Consider the following 23,226-nt stretch of genomic DNA (forward strand, 5'->3'; position numbering starts at 1 on the left):
CCCGCGCGATTCACGGCAACTGTAAAACTGATCCGAAAAGTGACATATTTCGAAGGTTTATTTCTTTCGTGGTAAATTTTGTTCACAATACATCAACTAGGTACACGGTACTCAAGTGGTATCTACTTGAGCGAACGAAATTTATTACGCACCAAGCTTACACTCCGGCATTCGATTAGTTTTACCTTACTGGCTATCGATCGTTCGTTTAAGTAACTTTTCCTCAAAACATGTTCGGCATGCTCTGAACACTGTCGTTTTATAGAATAAAATTATGCATCGCTACGGTTCTACTTTACAAAAATATTCATCCTTCGCGTTTTTTTGGATGGGGTTGATTTAGCAGCTTTCCTGTTTGAACGCACGAAACCTGTTGAGTTTAATAAAAACGAGTTGTTTGCAACTCTAGCAGCAGTTTGCTGTGTTTGGAGGAAACGCGCACAATATCCCCGTTTTGTAAAGTGTTGTCCGCCGCTTTTCTCTTCTCTCACACGGCGGACATTTGCATTCTTGGTTGCTAAAGATTCATAGTATCATATAGTAGCTTGACAGCTGTATCGCCTACAAAAACCATACGTGTTTCATTAACCATATCTGTAATGTGATTCTATCTGCACTTTTGGTCGCATAAGTATAGGGCATTAAAAGATTAACACTAACTTCACCTGCACAGACAACCTTGTCCTGAGCGTTGTTTGAGTGTGAGGAAATTGGAGCATGCTGAGTTCACCTACGTCACCGTTCGGGCATAGATCACAAAATTTTGTAGGCACATTAGATGTCTGCCAGGAATGTTTAACCCATCCCTTTGCGAATAATCCTCATACCACAGTCGAGGAATCACATCGGAACACGATAAGTGGCTGTGTGTGTGTCTATGATTGTCGTTTGATCTAGTAAAAATGCTTCAATCTTGTTCAACGAAGGTGTTTTAAGTGGTATAAAATGTCCCATTGCTCCTGTTTTGCGCTACCTATCGCACACCCAGGGGCTGGATAATCGAACGCTTTTCGCGGTGCACCACTGTTGTTAGCCGAGCAGTTGATGAATATCACAATGTTATCAGCTGAGGCGTTTAAAAACCAAAAAACAGACGTTAAAAATGAATACAAGTTAAAGTGAGGCGGGTCACCCCAAGTCGTGTGCAGTGGCGCGGTACCCCGGTGTGAGTGTGTGCTGATAGGACGCTTTTGTATGCCTAATTGGAAAGTTGTTACTAATTTTTGTTTTCTCAATCAACTACATCGACGCTTACGCTAACTTTTTACAATTAGAATCCCCAATTTTGGTTGGGATTCGGGCTTAAGGGTGTATGTATTTTTCCCTTAGGTTTAGGTACCCCGGGTTTTTGCGGGTTTTTGCCCAAGACCAAGAAGGAAGGACGGCAAATGGAGAATTAATCCTAACCTTTCTTTGTCTGGCGGAAATGATAATCGCTTTTGGACGGCAATGAACAATGTTTTTAGCTTATGAAAGGAACGGGAAGGAACGGGAAGACACAGGGGGACATGAATGAAACAAAATGGGACTACACATAATAAAAGGGACTACAATAACAGAGAACTAACCACCGAGCACCACTACCCTATATCAGTCGCTCCTCCGGCGGTGGCTTAAGCACGTTGTCCATCTCCAGTCTTGGGTTGCAGTACTCCTGGGCGCTCGGGCTGTAGGTGCCGCGGGTCGCGCGCTTATTGCGCGCCATCACCAGGAACGTACCGATCAGCGCACCGGCTATCGTTAGGATGCCGATCACGACCGGCACGACGATCAGTGCGATGTCCGCACCGGATGCTTCTTCGGCCTCTAGTGTCGCCTGTAGGGTGGAAGATGCATTTGGACACACAGGGAAACATTATTGAAATTGTTGTACCATTTGTTAAGGGGTTTTCACTACATCATGCTTCTCTCTATGTGACAGGCAGTTTGATGCAGCATGCGATGACAATGACATTTAATTAAAATGATATACTGTTAAAGGTTGTGCAAAGTATCAAGGAGGGGTAACCAAATTGTAAATCAAACGTCGATCAATTAAATGCGATCTCACTAAGTGATCTACAGAGAATTAATGCGATCTTTGTAAGTCTTGTTACCAAAATAAATGACAAATTATACATAAAATTATCACAAACGTTGTGGTTAGTTGTGTGAGAAAGTACATTCTACCCAAAAGATAAACGTTAGACGTTAGTTAGTGTTAGTGTAAAAGTAGATGAACATATAAACCGTAACGAAACAGAGAGATAAAACAAAACCATGTACAGAGAAAGGCTCAGTATCTCGGCCATGGTGCGAAAAGAGTTGATTAGAGTAAGAATAGAACACTCCCCACAAAGTTATGAACATAGTAGTAGACCGTATCCAGATAGCTGATCTCATTGAGACTGTTATCGGCCTAAGGGCGACGATGTACCAGAAACGAGAAAGGTGAGAAAGAAGAGAGAGATGAGAATGCGTGAGAAAAGCGATGATGTGATGTATGGGTCCGATCGAGCGAGCGATCGAAGCGATCCGATGCCCCTATCTATGCACGAAGAACCGGCTGTTTAATGAAGCAATGTATGTGTGTTAGTGTTGCCGTCCACGCACAGACCGAGTGCGGGAATGGTGTTGATGGTGGCACATACGCTGACCTACCTGTTCAGAACAGTTGACACCCGTGTAACCGCCGGTACAGTTACAATAGTACCTTCGCTCTCTATCACAATCCTCCACGCAGATGCCTCCGTTCAGGCAGACGTTCGGGTTCACCTGGCACGGATCGGACTGGGCACAGTCCTTCCCGCACATACCTTCCTCACAGTGACATCTGCGAAAAATGGACAGTTGATTAGCACAGTCAGAGTGACGTTCACATGCGGCATACCAACCTGAAGGAACCTTCCGTGTTGATGCAGTGTCCTCGGCCACCGCAACTGATCCGTTCCTGCAGACACTCGTTGATGTCGTGCTCGCAGTTCTTGCCATCGAACCCGGTACCGGTACAGTTGCACCGGTACTCGTTGATGAAGTCGATACATTGTCCACCGTTCAGGCAGGGTGCCGACTCACACTCGTTCAGCTCCGTTTCGCAGAACATGCCCACGTATCCGGGCAAACAGTTACAGACGGGAATCTACGGAAGAAGCAACATTGTAAGAGGCGTTTTCTTTTGCCGCGGTTTTGTAACATTCCACTTACCATTGCTTCCGTGTCACACATTCCACCATTTTGGCACGGTTCCAATCGGCAGAACGGTACGTCGCACAGCGGACCCGCATATCCGGCACTGCACGTGCAGGTGAAGTTGTTGCCGGTGGTCATATCTGTTGGAGAAGACACACAGTTAGGACGAAGTTCAAAGCAACGGGTGAGCTTAACTCCCCAACACGCCGGACGGCCTCTACTCACTGTATCCATCCACGCAACGGGAACCATTGCGACACGGCAGATTCTCGCACGTCACCAGCCGGAAGACATCGCACTGCGGTCCCGCATACTCCTCCGTGCACGTGCACGTGAACCCAGCGAGCAGATCCTGGCACACGCCCCCATTGTGGCACGGGTTGGAGTCACACTCGTTGATTTCGATCTCGCACAGCTGACCCTCGTAGCCCTCCACGCACTGGCAGGCGAAGCTGGCGACGCCGTCGACGCAGGTCGCTCCGTTCGCGCAGTTCGCCGCCAGACACTCGTCGATGTTTTGCGAACAATCGTCACTCTCGTACCCGGCCGGACACTCGCACGCGTACTGCTCGGACGGGTTGCTGCAGACGCCCCCGTTTTTGCACGACTGCTGGAAGCACAGGATGCAGCCCTGCTCCGGCTGGCTCGAGTTGAGCGTAAAGTGCCCCTCGGTCAGATTGAACGTGTCCGGGTAGATGAGCTCGTGCGGGAAGTACGGCAGCAGGAACCCGCCGACCCGCGTCTCCCCCAGGCAGCCCTTGAACGACGAGCCCTTGTCGATGCCGCCGCTCACCACGGAGTTGTTCTCGATGTGGGCCATCTCGGGCATGCCGCCCAGGTAGATCTGCTGCCGGCCGGAGAACAGATGCCGGAACGCGAAGTAGTCAATGTCGGCGGTAAGGCTCGGCTGCGGATCGATCGCCGTCTCCCAGCCCTTCCAGCCCGCCTCCAGCTTGCCGCCCTGGCTGACCTTCACCAGCAGCGTGTGCCAGTCGTAGCTATCGTCCTCGCCGGCCAGCTCCCGCTCGAACCGGTGCGTCTCGGGCAGGTCGCCCGACAGCAGCCACGAGATCGTTACCAGCTGGCGGATGGTCGAGATCTCGAAGTACATATCGCCATCGTGCACGTACAGCAGCGTGCCGCCGAACTTGGTGCGGTAGGAAATTTCGATCGTGTCCATGCTGATGTCCTTCCGGTCTTTGTCGTTGAACGAGAAGACCAGCGGCTCCTTGTCGTCGTGGAACGTCATGTTGGAGATGCACTCGTAGCCGGCGTCCAGGTTTTGGCAGGTCGCATTCATCGGACACTTTTGCAGCTCGCAGAACTGAATGTCCTGGCAGTACTTGCCCTTGTAGCCACGCGGACAGGTACAGCTGGAAAAAGGAAAGGTGAATCGGTGAGAATACGGTGAGAATGAGTAATGTCTGTGGTACTGCCGACTACTACTTTCTACAGTTCTTTGTATAGATCTGAACATGAAGTTAATGGAACTAGCGAGAAATATGGATCAGGAAGTGTACCAAGGGGGTCGTCGATTTACCTAGCCACCGATAGCTTGTTCCAGAACTTTTTCATTTCCGCTAACGTGTCCACAAAGCTTAACCACTTGCACTGACTGTTCTGGCAGTCGAGCGAAAAGGAAGCGTGTGCCGTAAGCATGTTAATGTAAGGTCATGTAGAAAGAAATTATAGTTCCTGATTAATACGTGTGCATTGAGCGATCGTGTATGACACTGATTTGTTAACACTTTCGGCTAAGTAAACTAGCAAAAATACATTCCAAATACTCAATAGTCCATACGAGTCATTTGAAGCAATGTTAGCTACCCTACACGTAAATTAAATGAAGCCATTCACTTACATGAAATCATTCCACGTGTTTTCGCAGTACGCATCGTGATAGCACGGTTGGCTGCGGCACAGGTCGTCCGACACGATACCCTCCAGCACGGAGGTGCGATCGATCGTGACCTGTCCGAAGGGGGCGGGCAGCTCCAGCCCCTCCGTTTCGTTGCCGAGCGGGTACAGCTCGACGATCATGGCGTGCGACCCGTTCGACACCTGCACGTCCTGTATGATGCCCTTGAAGTACTGCTTCTCCGAGTCGTCCTTGTACAGGCTGTTGATCGTGTCGGCGTTCGGCGGTGGCCCACCCAAATACAGGACCTGCGCGTTCAGCTGCCCGGACGTGGACAGCGTCTTGCGGAAGTACTCCGTGCCGTTCAGCTTCACCTGGATCAGGGTCGAGTTGCGGATCACCTCGATCAGGTGCAGATACCCATTGTCCAGCTTGTTGCCACCGACCGTGTAGCCTTCCGGCGTGTCGTTGAAGATCATGCGCACCAGCAGCTCGCCCTTGGACAGGAAGGCGGCGACGTACGAATCGTCGCTCGGCGACTGGTTGGCGTTGGCGTTCTGATTGTCCGGATCGGACCCAAGGTAGAACACCTGGCCGGAGGGTTTGCGCGTCCGGATGAACATGGAAATGTCCAGCACGGAGCGGATCGCCCGGCGGGCCACATCGCTCACCGTCACCTTCACCGCGGAGTTGGTCGTGTTTTCGTGCCCGAACGTCGCCGCGGTAATGTTGTACTTGCACGTGTGCCCCAGATGCGGGCGCTGGCAGCTGCACGAGAACGTGTGCCACAGATCGGTACAGTGGCCGTTCGAGTGGCACGGGTTCGGCTCGCACTGCGGCGTCCGCGGGCAGCCCGTGTCGATGTTGTGCAGGGTGGTGAACTCCTGCTCCTGGCCCGGCAGCACCCACTGCCCGTTGATGACGACGTCCTCCATGCAGCCGACGAAGCTCGACACGGCGCGGGCAATGTGTTTGAGGTAGGGCTGCGCTAGCGACGGGATCGTGCCGCCGAGGTACGTGATCGGGAAGGACGTGTTGCTACCGTTCGTGCCTTCGTACGAGTTGATCGGGTAGATCGTCTGCTCGTCGTTCGCGGACAGCACGAGATGGGAGGAGTTGATCGCCACGAACACCTTCTGCCATTTGCTGTTGTTCAGCTCCGATCCGATGAACACCCCGTCCCAACGGTTGAGCAGCGCGGAATGCAGATTCAACCGGCCATTGTTCAGCACCAGAATGTACGAGGTAGCGCCATTGCCGAACGCGAGTATACCGTTCGGCAGGGTGGTCTTAAACCGCAGCTGTATGTCGTAGCCCTCGTCCCGGGTCGTGTTGACCACGAGCAGGCTGCTCGCCACCAGCGACATGGTCGTCACCGTGTCGCACGTCTTGCCCTGGAAGCCCTGGTGGCAGGAGCAGTTGAACTTGTGCTGCGTTTCGTTCTCCAGGTAGGGTACGCAGGTGCCCCCGTTCAGGCACGGCTCGTTAACGCACCCCGTCAGCTGCACCGAGCAGTTCTTGCCGCCCCACAGCCCGTCGCAGTCGCAGATGTAGTTGTTGCGGCCATCCATGCAAGTGCCGTGCACGCACGGCCGGTACTTGAGACACTCGTCAATGTCCGTCTCGCAGTGCGACCCTTCGAAGCCCGGGTCGCACTCGCACGTATAGTTGCCGACGCCGTCCACGCACGCGCCGTTCTTGCACGGATTGCTCTCGCACTCGTTGATGTTCGTCTCGCAGTTCGTGCCCATCGTGCCGGGCACGCAGATACACTCGTAGCCGGCCGCGATCGCGTACGAAAACGGCTGCGCAAAGTGCACCGGCAGTCCCTTGGCACCGGCAAGCGCCGGCGGCTGGTACAGGCTGTAGTTGGAGCGCTGCAGACACGTGCCACCGTACAGACAGGGCACGCTTTCGCACTCGTCGATGTCCTCCTCGCAGTTCTTGCCGGTGTACCCCGGGAAGCAGTTGCACTGGTAGTCGTTGATCTTGTCCACACATTCGGCCCCGTTCGTGCACGGGTTCGATTCACACTCGTTGATGTTCGTCTGGCAGTAGATGCCCGAGTAGCCGGTCGCGTTACAGTCGCACTGGAAGCCACCCAGCTGGTCGATACACCGTCCTCCATTTTGACATGGTTGACTCTGTAAAGGAGACACGAGGTTTCGGTTAGAATGATCCGCTCAGCTTGTACTGTTTAATAACCCCATTTTGCTTACCTCACAGTCGTCAATATCGATCTCACACAGCCGACCGGTCATGCCCGGCACGCACATACACGTAAAGTTCGCCACCTGATCGACACAGCTCGAACCCTTCGAGCACGGGTTGCTCTCACACTCATCAATGTCCACGCTGCAATCCTTGCCCGTGTAGCCCGCCGGACAGATGCACTCGTAATCGTTCTGCTTGTTCTGACACTCGGCGTTGTTCTTGCACGGATGGCTCAGGCACTCGTCCACGTCCAGATCGCAGTTGAGGCCGGTGTAGCCGGGCGTACAGAAGCACCGGAACGAACCGGGCGTGTTCTGGCAGATGCCGTTGCCGCAGATACCGTCCTTCTTGCACTCGTCGATGTCGTTCTCGCACCGCTTGCCCTCAAACCCGGACGTGCATTTGCAGGCGTATCCCTGGCCCTGCAGATAGCACGACCCGTTGTGCAGGCAGGGCGACGAAGCGCACGGATTGTCACAGTTCATGTTGTCCGGGCACTGGCACTTGCCGCCGATGCACCGGTACGGTTCGGCACAGTTGGCCGGACTGCAAAGCCCGTTGCCGACGGGCTGCTCACAGCGCGCCCCATCGTACCCGGGTGGGCAAAGGCAGGCCGAACCGTTCGGTGTGCAGCTGCCCCCGTTCAGACAGTTGCATTCGTCGGAGTACGGGAGTGCGATCGGAGATTCGCAGCGCGTTCCTGGCGTTTAAAGAAGAGTGTGTATTAGCATGCGGGGTTGCTGTAGGTGAAAGAAAATCTTCAATATTGCTACCAAGTATTCTCTGGTAGCAAAATTATCGATTGCTTCCACAGTTACTATCTAAGAGGTGCAAACAGAGCGTGCCGGTGTGCACTAGACACTAAGCTACTAACTAATACTAAGTTTTGTGGTAATTTGCGTAATATAAGCCAACCTGTGTATCCGCTAGCACAAAGACAGGTAAAATTTTGAGCGAAGCCGGCGGGTCCCGGGGCCGGGACGCAGCTGGCACCGTTGTAGCAATAGCTAGCGCATGCATTAGTGAGGGCCTGAGATTTCTGTGCACTTGTGCCGGCGGCATTGACGTTGGTCGCGATCGTGGCGGTGGCGGCGGCAGTGACCTGCTCTACGCAAAGCCCTACCATGCCTACAGCGAAGTGGAGCCGAATGGTCGAAAAAGGGGAAAGTAAAACGGAGTAGCCAATATGGGTGGAATACAGAGAGAGAGGGAGAAAGAGAGAGAAAGGGTGTGTTTTGTAGATAAATTTTGAATTTTGAAGTGCTTATCAAGCTACTCTACGGTTGATGTACTAGTTGAGGCTACTGCCCGGTGTTCGGTGATCAATGATTGTCCGAATAAGATCGTTTTGCCCTACCTGTAGTTCCCGGTTTGCAGACGCACCGTCCCGCGATACACTCCGAGTCCTGTGGACACTGGCCACAGCCTGGTTCCAGCTCGCAGAGCGCTCCATTGTAGCCAGGGATGCAGCGACACTCGAATCCTTCCCGCGTGTCGATGCAGGTGCCTCCATTCTGGCACGGTTGCGATTTGCACTCGTTCACGCTCATCTGACACTTGGGCCCGGTAAAACCGGACGGACAGTCGCACAGGAACGACCCGTACGTGTCGAAGCAGGTGCCACCGTTCTGGCACGGGTTCGCTAGACACTCGTCGATGTTGTTCTGGCAGAGGGTGCCACCATAGCCCGTCCCCTTGCAGTCACAGGTGAACGCATCCACGCCGTCGATGCAGCGGCCCCCATTGAGGCACACGTTCGGCTTGCAGTCGTCCCAGTTGATCTCGCACCGCATCCCGATGAATCCCTTCAGACACTCACACTCGACAGTGTTCGTACCGGGCGCGACCCGGCACGTCCCATTGTTGGCGCACGGGTTCTTCTCGCACAGCGGATGTACGCTCAGCTCCGTGTCGCACACCGCACCCGTGTAGCCCGGCGCACACGTGCAACGATATTCGCCCTTGCTGTCCTCCAGACAGGTCCCTCCGTGCTGGCACGGGTACGACAAGCAGGGCGGCCCCATGTCGATCTCACAGTTTTTGCCCTTAAACCGCGCAGTGCAGTGACACTCGTACGAGTCCGATCGCGAGATGCACGTCCCATGCTGCATGCACGGATCGTGCGAACAGTAGTCGACCGGGACGCCCTCCAGCACGTCGTGGTCCGAGCAGGGTCCGGCTGCGAGCGGACACGGTCCAAACACGACCGCTTCCGCGTTCATCGCGCTCGAGTTGAACACCAGGCCGGGGCCGTGCAGCAGGCAGCCCGAGTACTGCTTGCCGAGGATCAGGACGGCCGCCTCGTTCTTGATCTCCTGGTCGTGTATTAGCTGCGCGTTGTAGCTCTGGTTCGCGATCGGGGTCGACTGCTTGTCGATCACGCAGTACAGCGTGCCGGCCTGGTAGATGAGCTCGAGCGTGTGCCACCGGTTGTCCAGCAGGCGGCCGGTCACGCGGGCCTCGATCGGTTGCTGGGCCGGCGTCGACAGCACGATCGATACCCAGTCGGGCAGGACGGACACCAGTAGGGCGTGACCTGAATAGCGCTGGGAGAGAATTTCTCCACCTGCAGGAAGGAAACGAACAGAAGCGGAGAGTTTATTGGTGGTGGGTGAATGTGGTACGAGTCTCTAGGAGGTCTGTGATAGGTTAGAAAAAGGAGATGTACATCGCGAAGGAGGAAGCAAGGTACGAACTGGGGTATGGCGTGGGCGATGGCATTGTATGGAAATTGGGTAGAGAGAAAAAGAAACCGCTCTTCAATGCCTGGGTTGACCCAGTAAGGAACGGTTATAGCTTTGAAGGAAGAATAGATTAGACCCTTTGGCAAACAATCCCAAAACTTCGATCGTTACGGCACGGTAGCTTTCGCCATAGAGCACATTGTTTTGGCAGATGAAATAGTCATAGACACACCGTGTTTGAATAGTAGGCTACGGGTTAGAGCGCCATCCGCATGAAACTGGATCACGCGATGAGAATCGTTGCCGGTTGTGTGCTGCTCCAGTGAACGTTGTCCTCGTTGCATTTGCGCGAACGGCAAAGGTTGCTACGAGCTCCGGATCTCAGCAGCGGAGATCGTGAAAGTAACGCACTCGGAACCCCTGATTGATCAGAAATGTAGTTAACCTCGGAGGCAGCGTCATTTATAGCACGTTGTGATAAACATCTCACGCGAGTGATGCGATTTGCATAGGAAAGCAGTAAAACATGGTATACATTTTTATGGCTTATGGCTTACAGCTCAAGATCCTTACCTAAATGGCAATTTAAGTAAGACAACAAACACGAGTTCAGTCATGCGTTGTTTGATGGAACGTTCAAGATCGTTATTTGCGTTTTTAGTTGTTATTGGGTCTCAATCGGACCAAAAACGTCAGGTATGTGGCTAGCTATAAGACAATGGCCCCATTTTGTTTGCATCATAAACTGGAGAGTTAAGTGCAGATCAGTTTTGAACCAATGGTCTTTGCGGACTGCGGATCTTTGAGGTTGGTTATGCTCTACTCATTAGCTGAACGACTGTACTTGTGGTGTTATTACACAAATGATCATTTCAGTCCCAATTTTGGTCCACTCACATCGAATTTCGTGAGTTTTAAGCTCATTTGTGCATGATTTGACCAGGAAGCAATTAGTTCATCCCGTGTGGTTTGTGACCCACTTTGGCGCGACACACCTAATTTGTCACCCACGATGAATGACTGCCGTCCGGAAAAAGGAACTACGCTACACTGGGGGCAGAGCATGTGTGTACATTGAATGAAGCTGAACGAAAAATGCACCCAACACGAAGCATGAACATGGAAAAAAACCCCAACAAAACCAAAACTCATTTTCCCCAAGTACAGCAAAACATGTGCGAGCGGCTGCGCATGGTCAGCGTTTGTCGGTGTCCGGCCGTTGTCACTCGCGCGTTATTTGTCCGTGGCTTTAATGAACCGTTTTAAGCACCACTCGGTCACACACACGGTGAACGGGAACGGTGGTTAGCGGGGAAGAGGGAGAGGATTGGAAAAAACAAACGACTAGAGCAGCCCACCCGTCTAACGGAAGGGAAGCCGCAAAACGCACCGAAATGCGCTACGTCACGGCTTTCTTAGCGCTCGCTCTCTAAACTGTCACATCGTTCAGAATTGCACCAGGGGGTCGGTGTTTATAGCACGCAGCACAGGAAGGAGTTGTTTCCTTTCCACTAACGGAGCTTCGAAAAAACAAAACAAGTGCTCGGTGTGTGTTGAAGTGGTCACACATTTCTCCCTGACGCCAGGTTAGGAGGGCAAAATCTGGAACTGGAACTGCTGGCGGAGCAATAAAGAATATCCACACACACACACACACGTCGGGATCGCAAACACGGGAACAGGGTTAATGGGCGATGTGACCGGAACGGGAAACTCTGTGCGCTTGCGAGAAGGGACAAGATCAGCTTCAAGCAGCTCCAGTTCACACCATCGCAGCCCGAAAGGGAATGTTTCGAAATTTGCTTTGCGCGTGACACCCGACAAGCGCCTACTTCCTATTTTGCCTTTCCGTGTGGCCTATTTTGGGGCCTAACCGGCAAGAAGGGTTGGCCAACTACAGCGGAAAGGTGCTGACGCAAAAAAAACGCCGGAGACCAAAAATCCGGTTTTCGTTCCGCAAGCAAATGCAGCCGAAATAGGCGTTCGGAATACCGTGGCCGATCGTGTAGGTTTGCGGCATGCCGATAGTGAGTCAACAAATGAGTCGGGCAGCGCAGCTGCGCATGTCTGGGCTAGCATGCGAGCTAACTTCTGCATTGGTTGTTTGAGCATGCAAGAATTAAATACAACCCCAAAAAAATGGGCACAATGCAGTTGGTTTGCTTTGTATGTGCATACTTGGCACATGCGCTATTGAAGGTGGTACTAATTTCGTACATTTGCAACATTGGTACAACAGAACATTCATGTATGCGAGTATGGCGCAACGTAAACCACCACCGGTTTGGATGCAGTTGGTGCAGCTTTGGTGGTTGCATGCAGACCCGCCGAACCGTTAGTGTGGCCGTGTGCCATAAACGACGATGACGATGCATGACTCAACTCGGTGTGTAATTTTGTTAGGGATGTGCTGTGAATCGTTTTCAGTATGGGAAAATGAAGTTTTGGGAGGTATGATTAGTACGAGCGGGAATGGGAATTAATACTGCTTTAATAGTGTGTGTTGAATATGTCGGTCGTTTGTGGAATAGCTTTAGATACCTTTGTTTAATGGTTTTTACCTAGATTTTCTCTCGATCCATATTCATGATCACTCCAAATGTTGTTCAAAGATCAATTTATCAAATTTCCAGAAGTCATAAAAAGATAAATGCTGTACGGTGGGTTTAGATTGGTTTTCGTTTGATTATCTCAATGCATTACAATAACGTATAAATATAGCGCATAATGAGGAAATGATGGTTTGCCTACCTCTAAAATCATGAAGATTTTAACGAACAGCAGTAGAGACTTATTTTGTGCCACTCTGTTTATTGATGAGGTAATACTATTATATCAAATCACTTTAGATGTTTTACTTCAGTTTTTTATTGCTTATTTTATTAAATCACTTCGTCTGCCAGGTATTGTGTATTAGTACCTAATGTAAACTATGTTTGCGGCGATCCTGATTTTAAATAGATTTTTAGTAATCTCATGTTCTATTTGATGCAACCGCTAGTGTATGTAGTGGACGGTACCATCAATACAACAGTATTAATTACAATCGCATCTTCAGGTACACAGATTGCAACTAATTAATATCCACAAAACATGCACTTGTTAGCAAAAGTATCCAAATGCAAGAGAACACACCGTTCAATACACAGCATCTCTCCCGTCACACTAGGATAATTTGAATTAGCCTTATCGTTTCCATGTTAGCCTGTTACTTTCCTGCATGGTTGTAGGGTGTGACTTTACACAAGGTGCAGCAAGTGTATGATTAATGGCTTCACAGATCGACGATGAAAGAGAAATTTTTGATCTCAAATTCATCGCTTGCACATACCAGTCTTACCAACAAAAACGGAACTGTTGCTTTCCGATTCACGTACAAAACGCAACCAGACCCTTATCCTTTCTCGTTGTATTTTTTTTGGGAAGCGTTAGACCGCTCAAAACACCTTGCGCTACAAACGCACGAACATTGAAGTCGATACGAAACGACGCCTTTTTTCCGGTCTATTAAATCTTTGCACAGCTCCCCGCCAATGCAATCATTACATTGTACATCGGAAAAGTGTGTGAGAGATGGTGTGATTGTTTTTTGTTTTTTATTGAAGCATTTTGCATCCCAAAAAACAGATCCGTTCCCTTTCGTGCGGATAACTGTGTTCGATTTCACGCGGTGAGAGTACGCAGTGGACAGTGAAAGTGTCCGTTAGAAGAGAATGTTCCAATTATTTGAATCGGAATGTGTTTCGCGTCATTGTTCATTTTCGGTTGTTTCTCATGGATGGGATTTTCTGTCAGATTGTTTTCGAAGGGCGGTATTCAAATATCACAAGCACACACATACCTGTTTTCATCGAAAGGTACAAACATGCCGGCAAGGCGTGAGGGCGGTGTGACGATCGTACGAACAATGGTGGCACTGTTGTTCATCACAGCGAAAGCTTCAAATGTTCCCTGAGACCATTACCATTGTTGTGGAATTTATGGTTCGATAGGATGGACTGCTTATGAGAAAACATGTTAAAATAACAGATAGCTCATATCGCACTCTTTTCATTAATGCTCGTTGATAGCAAGAAAAGGCTCGGAAAAGTGGTTTCGCCCTTTTTTTGGAGATGATTTTTAACGTGTTGTTTTAGACTTCGAGCGCAGCTGAGATTAAATTCGCTTTGCCTCATTCTCTCGCAAGCAGCGACTTAATAAGCTATCATAATAAAAGCCAACCGCTTCATTCTCATTGAATAGCAAACATGAGCCCATTATTATTCCTACTCTCCGCTTTTCCATTCTGGCAAAACGGACTGTTGATCACTCTTCTGCACAAACTCAGTGATTTGTTTCTCCCCCTTTTTAACCCTCTAGAGTGGGCTTTATTTACCAACCTATCGCAAAATTAAACCGCTTCTTTTTTCGGTTTCGCTTTGCACCGTGCTTTGTGTTTATGTGCTTCGATTACGCTACCGTTACATACACTCTACCAAACCGCAAGGCTAGCTAGCAAAACGAAACGCGCTCCACGTGCTCATGGTATTGAAATTGCATCATTCTAGCCCGTCGAACGTTCATGCGGGAGGTTGTCTTACTCGGTGAACTACTCCCTTCCAAACACTGCACGAACGGGGGAGAGCATTGGCGCATCACAACTAGCGATTGTCCGCAGCGACGATCGAGCCCCGGTCATCTTTTTTGGTTCAATTTTATTATGGTTTTTCATTACGGCAACCGCTCACCGCAACCCCCCGGAGGGGCTGCACCGAACCGTGGACTTAGCCATTCGATTTTGCGGTCAGCTGGGTGGAAGGAGGCACGGGATGGGGTCGGTTTATTAGAGGTACGGTTTGTCGATCCCTGCAGCCGAAGCGTAACGAAAGCGTCAACTGACCGTTGCCGTTGTTCTAGACGTTGCGGAAAAACATTCCTTCCCTCTATAAATGGGAAAGAGAGAGATAGAGGTCCCAACGACGCCCCCAACCAGATTGCAGTGCAGAATTTTCCACCCATGCCCACCCAACTGCGCGTATAACAAAAAACCCTTTCCCATGAACTTGAAAGTAGCCGTTGGCGTGCTACCGTTGCACAAACAGAACCACCACGTCCGTGATTGGCGCACTGGGTGGCAGGCCAGTGAGAAGGAGATCTCTCTTGTGGAAACAGGAAGTGGAAGAAGAATAGCAAAAAGCCTCAACGCGGCGCGGACTTACCTCGGCACGACTTGAAACTAATCGCCGAATAGCTCCATAGGGTCATTGGCGTCTTTAACCTCAGGTAGGCAGAGCCATTGAAGTAGGCTTCCTTTTCCGTCTGTATCGCCGTCACGGTCTGTACCGAGCACTGAAGGATCACTGCAAAAGGAGAGCGAAGCAAACAGAACAAAAAATATGAAACATTAAATTAAAGCGATCTATTTGGCGATGCAATTTATTACGAATTCAGTAGCAATAAATTAACGGAACGGTGTTCTTCATCCCCGGGTTGTTTTTATGGGTGTATTATTGTTAGAGCCTGAGTCTTGGATTGAAAATGGTCTGATGGTTAGCTTACTAATGCGAATACCAAAGCCGAGCAAATGCCAAAACATTTCGGAGTTGGTTGCTTTTATGTGCTGATTTTTGTAGTAGTAGAAGAAGGTGTCTAGGACGAAGGCGTCGAGTTTTAGACATTTTGCGTGGTCTGTATGACTTGAGTTGTTTGAAAGAATAATTTGAATATAGAGCGACTCTTAATTGACTTTTATCTTGATCTTGGGTTACCAGATGTGACTAGTAGAAATTTTGTGAAACTGCATACAACAATTTATTTCGGGTGACGATGCTAAAAGTATTTGATTGCTTTAAGATAATCGGCTTAATGTAGAACAATTTTCATTAGAAGTAAATAGTTCTATTGTAACACAACAATTACGCGTACTCGGTTGTATGAACAAGTCGATGATTGTTGAGGATAGGCAGCAATTTAAATACACTTGTATCCATGGACGGATTAGAAACTACTGCTTAGGTGCAAAGGTAAGTTTACTTTTATTCTTGCTATTGCTTATTCACTTTTGTTATTGTCCTCGTGGGGTCCCCAAAATTGGAACCTTATAACAGTTTCCAACAGAAACCCATCCCCCGCTCACAAGTAAATTTGATTCTGAATTCTTCTCTAGTTTAGAATTATTCATACAACTTCTCGCTCGACACTTCAGAAAGGCGTGTGACCGCGGAGGGTCTCCGCTCGTGTCAATCCGCCGCTGCTTGTATCTTTATCGCATTTATAATTTAACATGCTTCTACCAATGAGTCAAACTGTTTGGTCATTTGGAAGACCCAGACATACCGTTATGTAGATAGAAGTCATGACATTGCAGAAACAGTTGATTGCTTTAAGAATCTCTGGATCTTTGGAATCGGACAGTAACAAAAAGGTGTCGATCTTTTATTTAAAATCCCTTGTCATGGCGACGTTTTCAGCGTTCAGCACTGGGAGGTTGACAACCGAACAAACCTACGAACGGAGACGCAAAACGCGTTCCAAATCACGTTCGGTTGTTAGACACATCAATTTATTTTTCACCCACTTTTACCCGACCACACTCACCACAAAATCACACACACACAACGTAATCGTCACGTCGATAGATTAATCCATTCAGTGGATCTCATCAAAACCCGCTAGAAATTCGCATAATTTTCTATCCATCTGTCCCGCCTTACGCCAAGCAAGAGTAGCTGCACTAGCGGGCGATGGAAGATATTGTTCTTTTTTTGTCACAATCCTGTCGTCATATGCTGATCGCGTGATCTTTCTCCATCATAACGGTGACATGACGCTCCGTCACCACATACCGCCACTCTGTCACAACATCTATCGTACCAGCCATCGCCGAGTCTTATGCAAACGCATTGTTTCGTACTTTCTCAACCATGCTGAGTGCTACCCGTGCTGGTGTTCCCGCTTTTCCCAGGCACCACACGCCATGCGGATCGAGACCACCGGTCGTGGAACAGTTTCAAGTTGTTTCCCACCTGCGATGCTGCGTAGCAAAATTGAAGCAGGTGAAGATAATTTCATTAACATGCTGCCCATGAATGTTAATAGCTCGGTAGAGGCGCGTTTTGGGTAGGTGCACCTCAGCTCGGCAGCTGACGGTGGCAGCGTGCAGGGTCCCGTAATACGGAATGTAATTTTCATCACAAATTTACTGCGTGCATGGATTAAAGACAATTTCACCGCCCGGTGGTTGCTATTGCGATCGAAGAAAGTTGTCATGTACGTGAAAGTGAAAACAGGCGTTATATCGACCGGTCATAATGCGGCGAATTTTCCGCCACGGTAAGGCGGCGGAAACTGAGGCGAAAAATAATAAGGGGCAAACAAATGACGCCCCGGATAGGGGATCGTGAGAAAAATAGACGACCAGATATGCGGTCCAGTGGTTTGGTGGCAGGAGAATGAGAGATGGGTGGGATTAGAGTTTAATTAGCGATCACTTGAGGGATTTCCTTTGGTTCGTTAAGTGAATCAATGTAATGAGTTGAGCTGTGAAGAAGAAGGTGTGATATTCAAATTAAGATAGTTTTTTTTTTCGCTGAATTCATAAATAATGGTTTAGAAATGAATGTTCGCTATATATAAAGACTAAGAAAGTCCATATTCGGTGTCATAACGATCGTGTATTTTAAACAATTTAAGATCATGTTTATAATGATTTATAAAAGAACGATACTTAAGGATGTATAGAAAATGCGTTACTCATTTCCGATCGTTCCAAAACAGTTTCGGAGCGCGTGTGCCCCAGATGAAGAAATACCAAACGTGACTGTTAATCAAATAAAAAAAAACACTTCTAACCTTTGGACAATTTGCTATGTTTCGACTTAATGTCAATGTTTGTGAATGGGGTAAAAATGAACCATCGCCTGGTCAGCCGCCTGCACAAACTGGTCGCAAATACATTCCATCTACACAGTTTCTACGCTGATTCATTGCTGTACTGAAGGTACTGGTGGGTGAGTGTAGGTACATGTGATGCCGATCACGCCGAAACCATTTATCTATGCTGTGTGGTCTAAGATTAACCGTCGCCCGGCACTGGTAGGGAATGAACTTTACAATGGTGTTGAAGTGAGTAGAACCGTTCATTTTGGGGTCAGTGCCGTCACGGTGGTCACGGTTCTGTAAGCTCGCGGCAGCCAGTCTCGGCAGCGATACGCATTGGACAACGCGATCGTAGATCTTGAGCTGAAAACGGAATTGTATGAGCCAAACTCAGAAACAGCAGACCGTAACCGGTCAACAAATCTTAAAGACGATGGTAAAATCTTCTTAGAAGGATCAAGGATCACCCTCCGAAGCATTCATAAAAGTGTGTTTGTAATGCATTTAGGGGAAAAAAGATGCGTTTTGCATTCGTAAGTGACTTATAGTTTAATGAAAATGTTTGCAATTGTATCGCCGGTTCCGATTGGTAGAACAATACCTTGCGCTACCGTTTCCGTTTCTCCGTTGTTTGACTTCTGTTTGGAGGCGTCTTGTGTTTGCAAAGTGGCAAACAAACCAGTCGTACCACTCTGTAAGGTGAAGGCTTTTGTGTTTTGTTTTAATATATGCTGGCGCAGTTTGGTTGGAGTGGGCTATATGGAGGGATTGCAAATCTTTTACCGGACCGCAAAGACAGCAAGAAGGTATTGCCCTGCTGCAGGGTACACAAACAAAGTGCTTCCGGTAATGAACATTAATTATGCAGTCGCATTGTTTTCAAAGAGTGTGTACCGAGCCGTGATTCATCTGGCTGATCATTAATCTTGCCATGGTTAGAAGAGTGAACGCTGAACCTATTTGCTTAATGCGTCATATGAAGATGTTCAAGCAATCAATTAGACAATCAAAATAAACTTTGCATTTAAAGGGTTTGTATTAGGCCTGGTTTCTGGAGAATTTTACTTGATTTTATACTACTCGTAGGTAAACTATAGATGCTCCGATAAAGATAATAGTTGATTAATGGGTACATGAATTAGATCATGCACCATGCAAAGAGAGATAATCTCTAAGCACATACTTAAGCATTTCGTGCAATATGCTGTGCTTACGCTACAACACGTGACACTGTGCAAATGGTGCACATATTCTAGGTTGACGCATTAGCTATGCCCTGTTAAGCATTGCACAAGTCTCTCACATAAAACAGAATGGCATCGTTTTAGTGCTGCTGCTGTTGATCTCGGCTACCAGTGCTGCTTCCAACTGCTCCACTCCTCGGTTAAGCTCGTTTGTGCGTGCCAATCGTTCGCGATCGATCGACATTGACCGTGTCGAAGTTCGTATACTGGCGGATGCAACACGTGCATACTGCAGCCAAGGATGCTTGAACGCCTCCACCGTTTAGTTTGCACGAGCCTTGGCTGTAAAACTTTCCAGCAGTACACTAATTAGCCGAAAACATGGTGATAGAAAGCGAACGATTAAATTCCACGGCCAGGAGGGTAAAACGAGACTTCATTTCGTAGAAGGTCACGGAATTGATCTTTCGTGGTTTTAAACAATAAAGGAAAACAAATGTATCGCAATGAATTGCAAGTGATATGCACATCACAAAGCCAGCAACAAATCGGCCGACTATTACATTCCAATTAACTCAGTGCAATCGTTCATCTCTTTGCATATGCACGTTAACACTGCCCAGGGATGTAGTTAATTGGGTGAAAGGTGTAAAAAGCAAACTGAATTAATCCAAAAAGCTCTTCTGCAATGATTGTTCTCGATTGTTGTTGTTTTCCCTCCGCTCTTTCCATTCGCTAATTTTCGCCACACGGTTTAACGCGAAGGTGAAAGAGGAAATCGGCGAATCGGTTCGGTAAAAATAAGATAATTTGCGCGCCCCAACGCCGCGTGAGTTCGGTGGGTTAATGACCGTGTTTTATTTGTATTCGTCTTTTCTCTCTCTCTCTCTCTCTCTCTCTGTGTCTCTATTTCTCTATTTCTCTTTTACGCACACTGTTTGCAGCGCTACCTGTTGAGATAAAGTCGGAAAATGGAGCTACTTCTTTCAAGGTGTTTTGCAAGTAGAAAAAAACAAAACAAAAAAGAGACCGTTTTTCTATCACCGCCGCCGAAAGTGGAGGCGGAGCGATAATGGAAAGCAAAATGGAGATACACCACATTGCAAGAGGTTACGTGAAGGCTTGTTGTTCGGCTGGACAACAACGAAAGTGAAACCATGGTGGGTGAAAATGCTGTGGGGTAAAAAGCTGCATGGTCGAGGTTGCAGCACAGTGTGACCTTGCGCAGAATGAGTGTAAACCAGATTTTCCTTTCCGATCGCCAAACGCATTAAACGATCCACATTTTAACGAATCAATTTCCTGCGCAAATATTCAAATGGTTTCACTTAAGAGGGGTTTTGTTGATATAGATTCTAAAATGAAAAGGACTTTTCCCTCAAGGTCAGTTTAACCAGTATGGTCTATTTTATGCGGTTAGCACTTAGAAGAAGCGAAAAGATACCTTATCTTTTTCGCCGCGTGTAAGGCAGGTTTTTTTATAGTCACAATACGAAGTTGACAGGAACATCGATTTGTATCTTTATATTTTTCCACCTACGCCACTGATAACGTTCATGTAGAGCGGGTTGATGATTTTTTTTTGTCATTTCACACCTACCGGCTGCTAATCTGTGTTTGCGAGCGTGTTTGGTTATTGCAATCGAGGAACAAACGACAAACGAACAGCAAATAAAAGAGAGAGGTTGTAAAACAACCCTGGAGCGGTACGTGCCGTTTCTGGGTCGCTTATCAGACAGGAGATAATCGATGCCAGTAATTGCTTGTTGCGATTGATTTTGTTCTTTGATTGATTTTTATTGCCATTTGTTTGTCTAAGTATTTCGTTACATTCCATCTGGTTTGTTCGGTTGGAATAGTTTTTAGAGTTTTTTTTTAATTGTTTCATAGTATCACTATTCATTTGATTTTAAAATACATTCTCCCATGCCCTTCCTTTTTATCGAGGGCGCGGCTGTTTTCCAAACCACGAAAGATGAAATAACTAAGCCACGACTTAAACAGCTAATTTATTTCCGCTTGACAGTCACAATGAAGCGTACGACGACTTAGTTGCCGTTGCAAATCCACTCCCAAAAAAAAAAAAAGCGTTAAACCTTTTGGGCAAAACGCAACCCCAACAACCGGATGGGTTGGAGCAGTGCGGCCCGTTGCAGCATAATTACGTGCCCCGTGAACCAAAACAAATGTCGCGCAAAATTCGCCTTCTCGTGTGCGCTGCGCCACTATTGCGTGATGCGGGAGTGGGGCGTATGAAAGCGAAGGCGAAGGAAAATAAAACGAATCCGAACTGAAGCAAACCACTGAAACCACTTGACAGAAAATTTCGCGATGCGTAACTTTTACATCACCGCTTCCCAGCGGGCCGGCGTGGCTCGGGGTGTAAATAATCGGTGGACAAATGGTTCCTCCGTGGCGTGAACACCGATGTACGAAGGTGATGTGCGGGCTTTCCCCGTGACTTCCAAGGTTCAATGTTCGCAGGTTCGTTACAGTGGGTGCTTGTGGTTCTAAGATTCTAATTACGATCGCGTCTAATTACGAAACATGTGCCGACAAACAGCACAATTCAATTCCAACCCATTTCCCCTACAGGCTAATGATGGTGATTACAATTACGATTCACTTTATGCACATTCGATCATACACCCGTTCTCACAAAAAAGCGTCATAGCACTGTCCACGTACGTTCGGAGCCAATTCCGGTAGTTTCGATCGTGAGCAAGCGCAAGATCGTGCACCAAAACAGTAAACCAAATCTAATCTCACGACCAATCGGTGTACGGCAGACGTGATTTGTTGGTCGATTCATGAACGCAATGTCGATGGTGGGGAAATAAATTACCACCCTTTTACCCCGCATGAACTTATTGAAAGCTTTCGATTCGTGCAGAAAATAAACTCAACGTGCACGGTAGAGTAGGCTATTGAATTCTAGACTCGAAACGACGAATTCAAATGATGAAGAAGCCACATTCTTCGGAGCGCTAAAGCGCATTCAACAATGTTGCATTTGGTTTCCTCAGCTTCGCTCGTCCATCGATCACGTTTTGTTCGCATATCCATCGTCGACGCTGTAGTCGTCGTCGTAGTGCTGCTGGTCGAGGAAGTATCATTAAAAGACGCTAATGGAGTGGCTGCACTTTGTCGGTTGTTCCTAATGATGGCGCAGTTAAGGCTCCGCAGTGTAATGATGCAGGAAGAAGCATAAACAGACGCTGGAATGTATGTGGAATGGCGTGTACTGGTAAGTATGTTGCATCTTGGAGTAACTGTGAGCAGTTTGGGGCAGTTCGGTAAACAAATGATCGTTTCCTTTCTTTTCCAGTGCCGTGCGGTGTGTTTTATGTATTGTTTTTTTCGACATTAAAACAGTCACATTGAGAGAAGTGTTGTTTTGTATTGTCGGATGTATGTTTTGGAAGGAATGAAAAATAAATAAGCAGGAGAAATCATGAAAGGCATTGCTCAGATTAAGTTATACAGTGTTTCGATCGAGATTGAATCATTATTATGTAAGGTAGCTTAATTTGGAAGTTAAATATAAATTTACGTCAGAAAGCGTTCTTGTGTTATCTATTCTATGGGCCTCCACAATTTGCTTATTGAATTATTGGTTATGGATGGAGGTTATTCGAAAATTAGTGTTTAATCATACAAAAGATAAGTCACAAAACCAAATATAACTTCTTCCAGCCATAGGAATAACAGTTTTGAAAGCCTTGTATATTGTATATATTGAAAAATATGAATTCGGAAAACTGTAAAATGTAGTTTTACAACAACATTTTGGATAGATTTATTTTACAATGGTGTTCAATTAACTATTACTTAACACTGCATGCAGTGTTCAACAAGCAATAAAAAATATAAATAATCCTCAATTTTTGGGAACTAAATAAGGAAAACCTTTTTGCAGATGTAGCGAAAGGTTTTCGAGGTTTTCGATCACATGCACCAAACGTACGGTGCAAAAGAGACCGAAACTTGAATGAAATAGAGTCTCGGGTAAATCACAAAATCGAAGCGATCCCAAGCCCCACAGCCCCGCTAACAGATCAATCACGTGTATTATTATGGTTGAGGGCTCCCCAAACGCCGTCTGGCCGAACGCAATACCTACCATACAGATCGTTCATACACAAAAAGTAGCCGGTCGTAATAGTTATGTAAGTATTGAAAAAAGAAGTAAAAAAAGAAGCGAACCATGCACTGAACGGCCATAGTTTAACGCGAATGCTTTAGGTGGAATGCTTCCGCG

General features: G+C 47.8%; 1 protein-coding gene across 2 annotated transcripts in view; it reads right to left on the reverse strand.

Annotated features, from left to right (window-relative positions):
- Positions 1–101: 101 nt before the first annotated feature.
- The window catches only part of LOC120896632 (protein crumbs), a 31,391-nt gene continuing 8,266 nt past the window's right edge, over positions 102–23,226 (reverse strand). The window contains exons 2-11 of one of the 2 annotated variants that reach the window (XM_040300887.1): positions 15,123–15,263; positions 8,598–9,806; positions 8,156–8,368; positions 7,246–7,940; positions 5,030–7,170; positions 3,394–4,541; positions 3,184–3,308; positions 2,874–3,118; positions 2,641–2,812; positions 102–1,816 (exon numbers count right to left, since the gene is read on the reverse strand). In XM_040300887.1, the coding sequence (XP_040156821.1) occupies positions 1,586–1,816; positions 2,641–2,812; positions 2,874–3,118; positions 3,184–3,308; positions 3,394–4,541; positions 5,030–7,170; positions 7,246–7,940; positions 8,156–8,368; positions 8,598–9,806; positions 15,123–15,263 (6,320 nt within the window). In that variant the 3' untranslated portion in view covers positions 102–1,585. The remainder of the gene's footprint in view (positions 1,817–2,640; positions 2,813–2,873; positions 3,119–3,183; positions 3,309–3,393; positions 4,542–5,029; positions 7,171–7,245; positions 7,941–8,155; positions 8,369–8,597; positions 9,807–15,122; positions 15,264–23,226) is intronic. The other variant, XM_040300888.1, reaches the window with a different exon arrangement.

The sequence above is a fragment of the Anopheles arabiensis genome, chromosome 2 (genome assembly GCF_016920715.1).
Source record: "Anopheles arabiensis isolate DONGOLA chromosome 2, AaraD3, whole genome shotgun sequence".
Lineage (NCBI taxonomy): Eukaryota > Metazoa > Arthropoda > Insecta > Diptera > Culicidae > Anopheles > Anopheles arabiensis.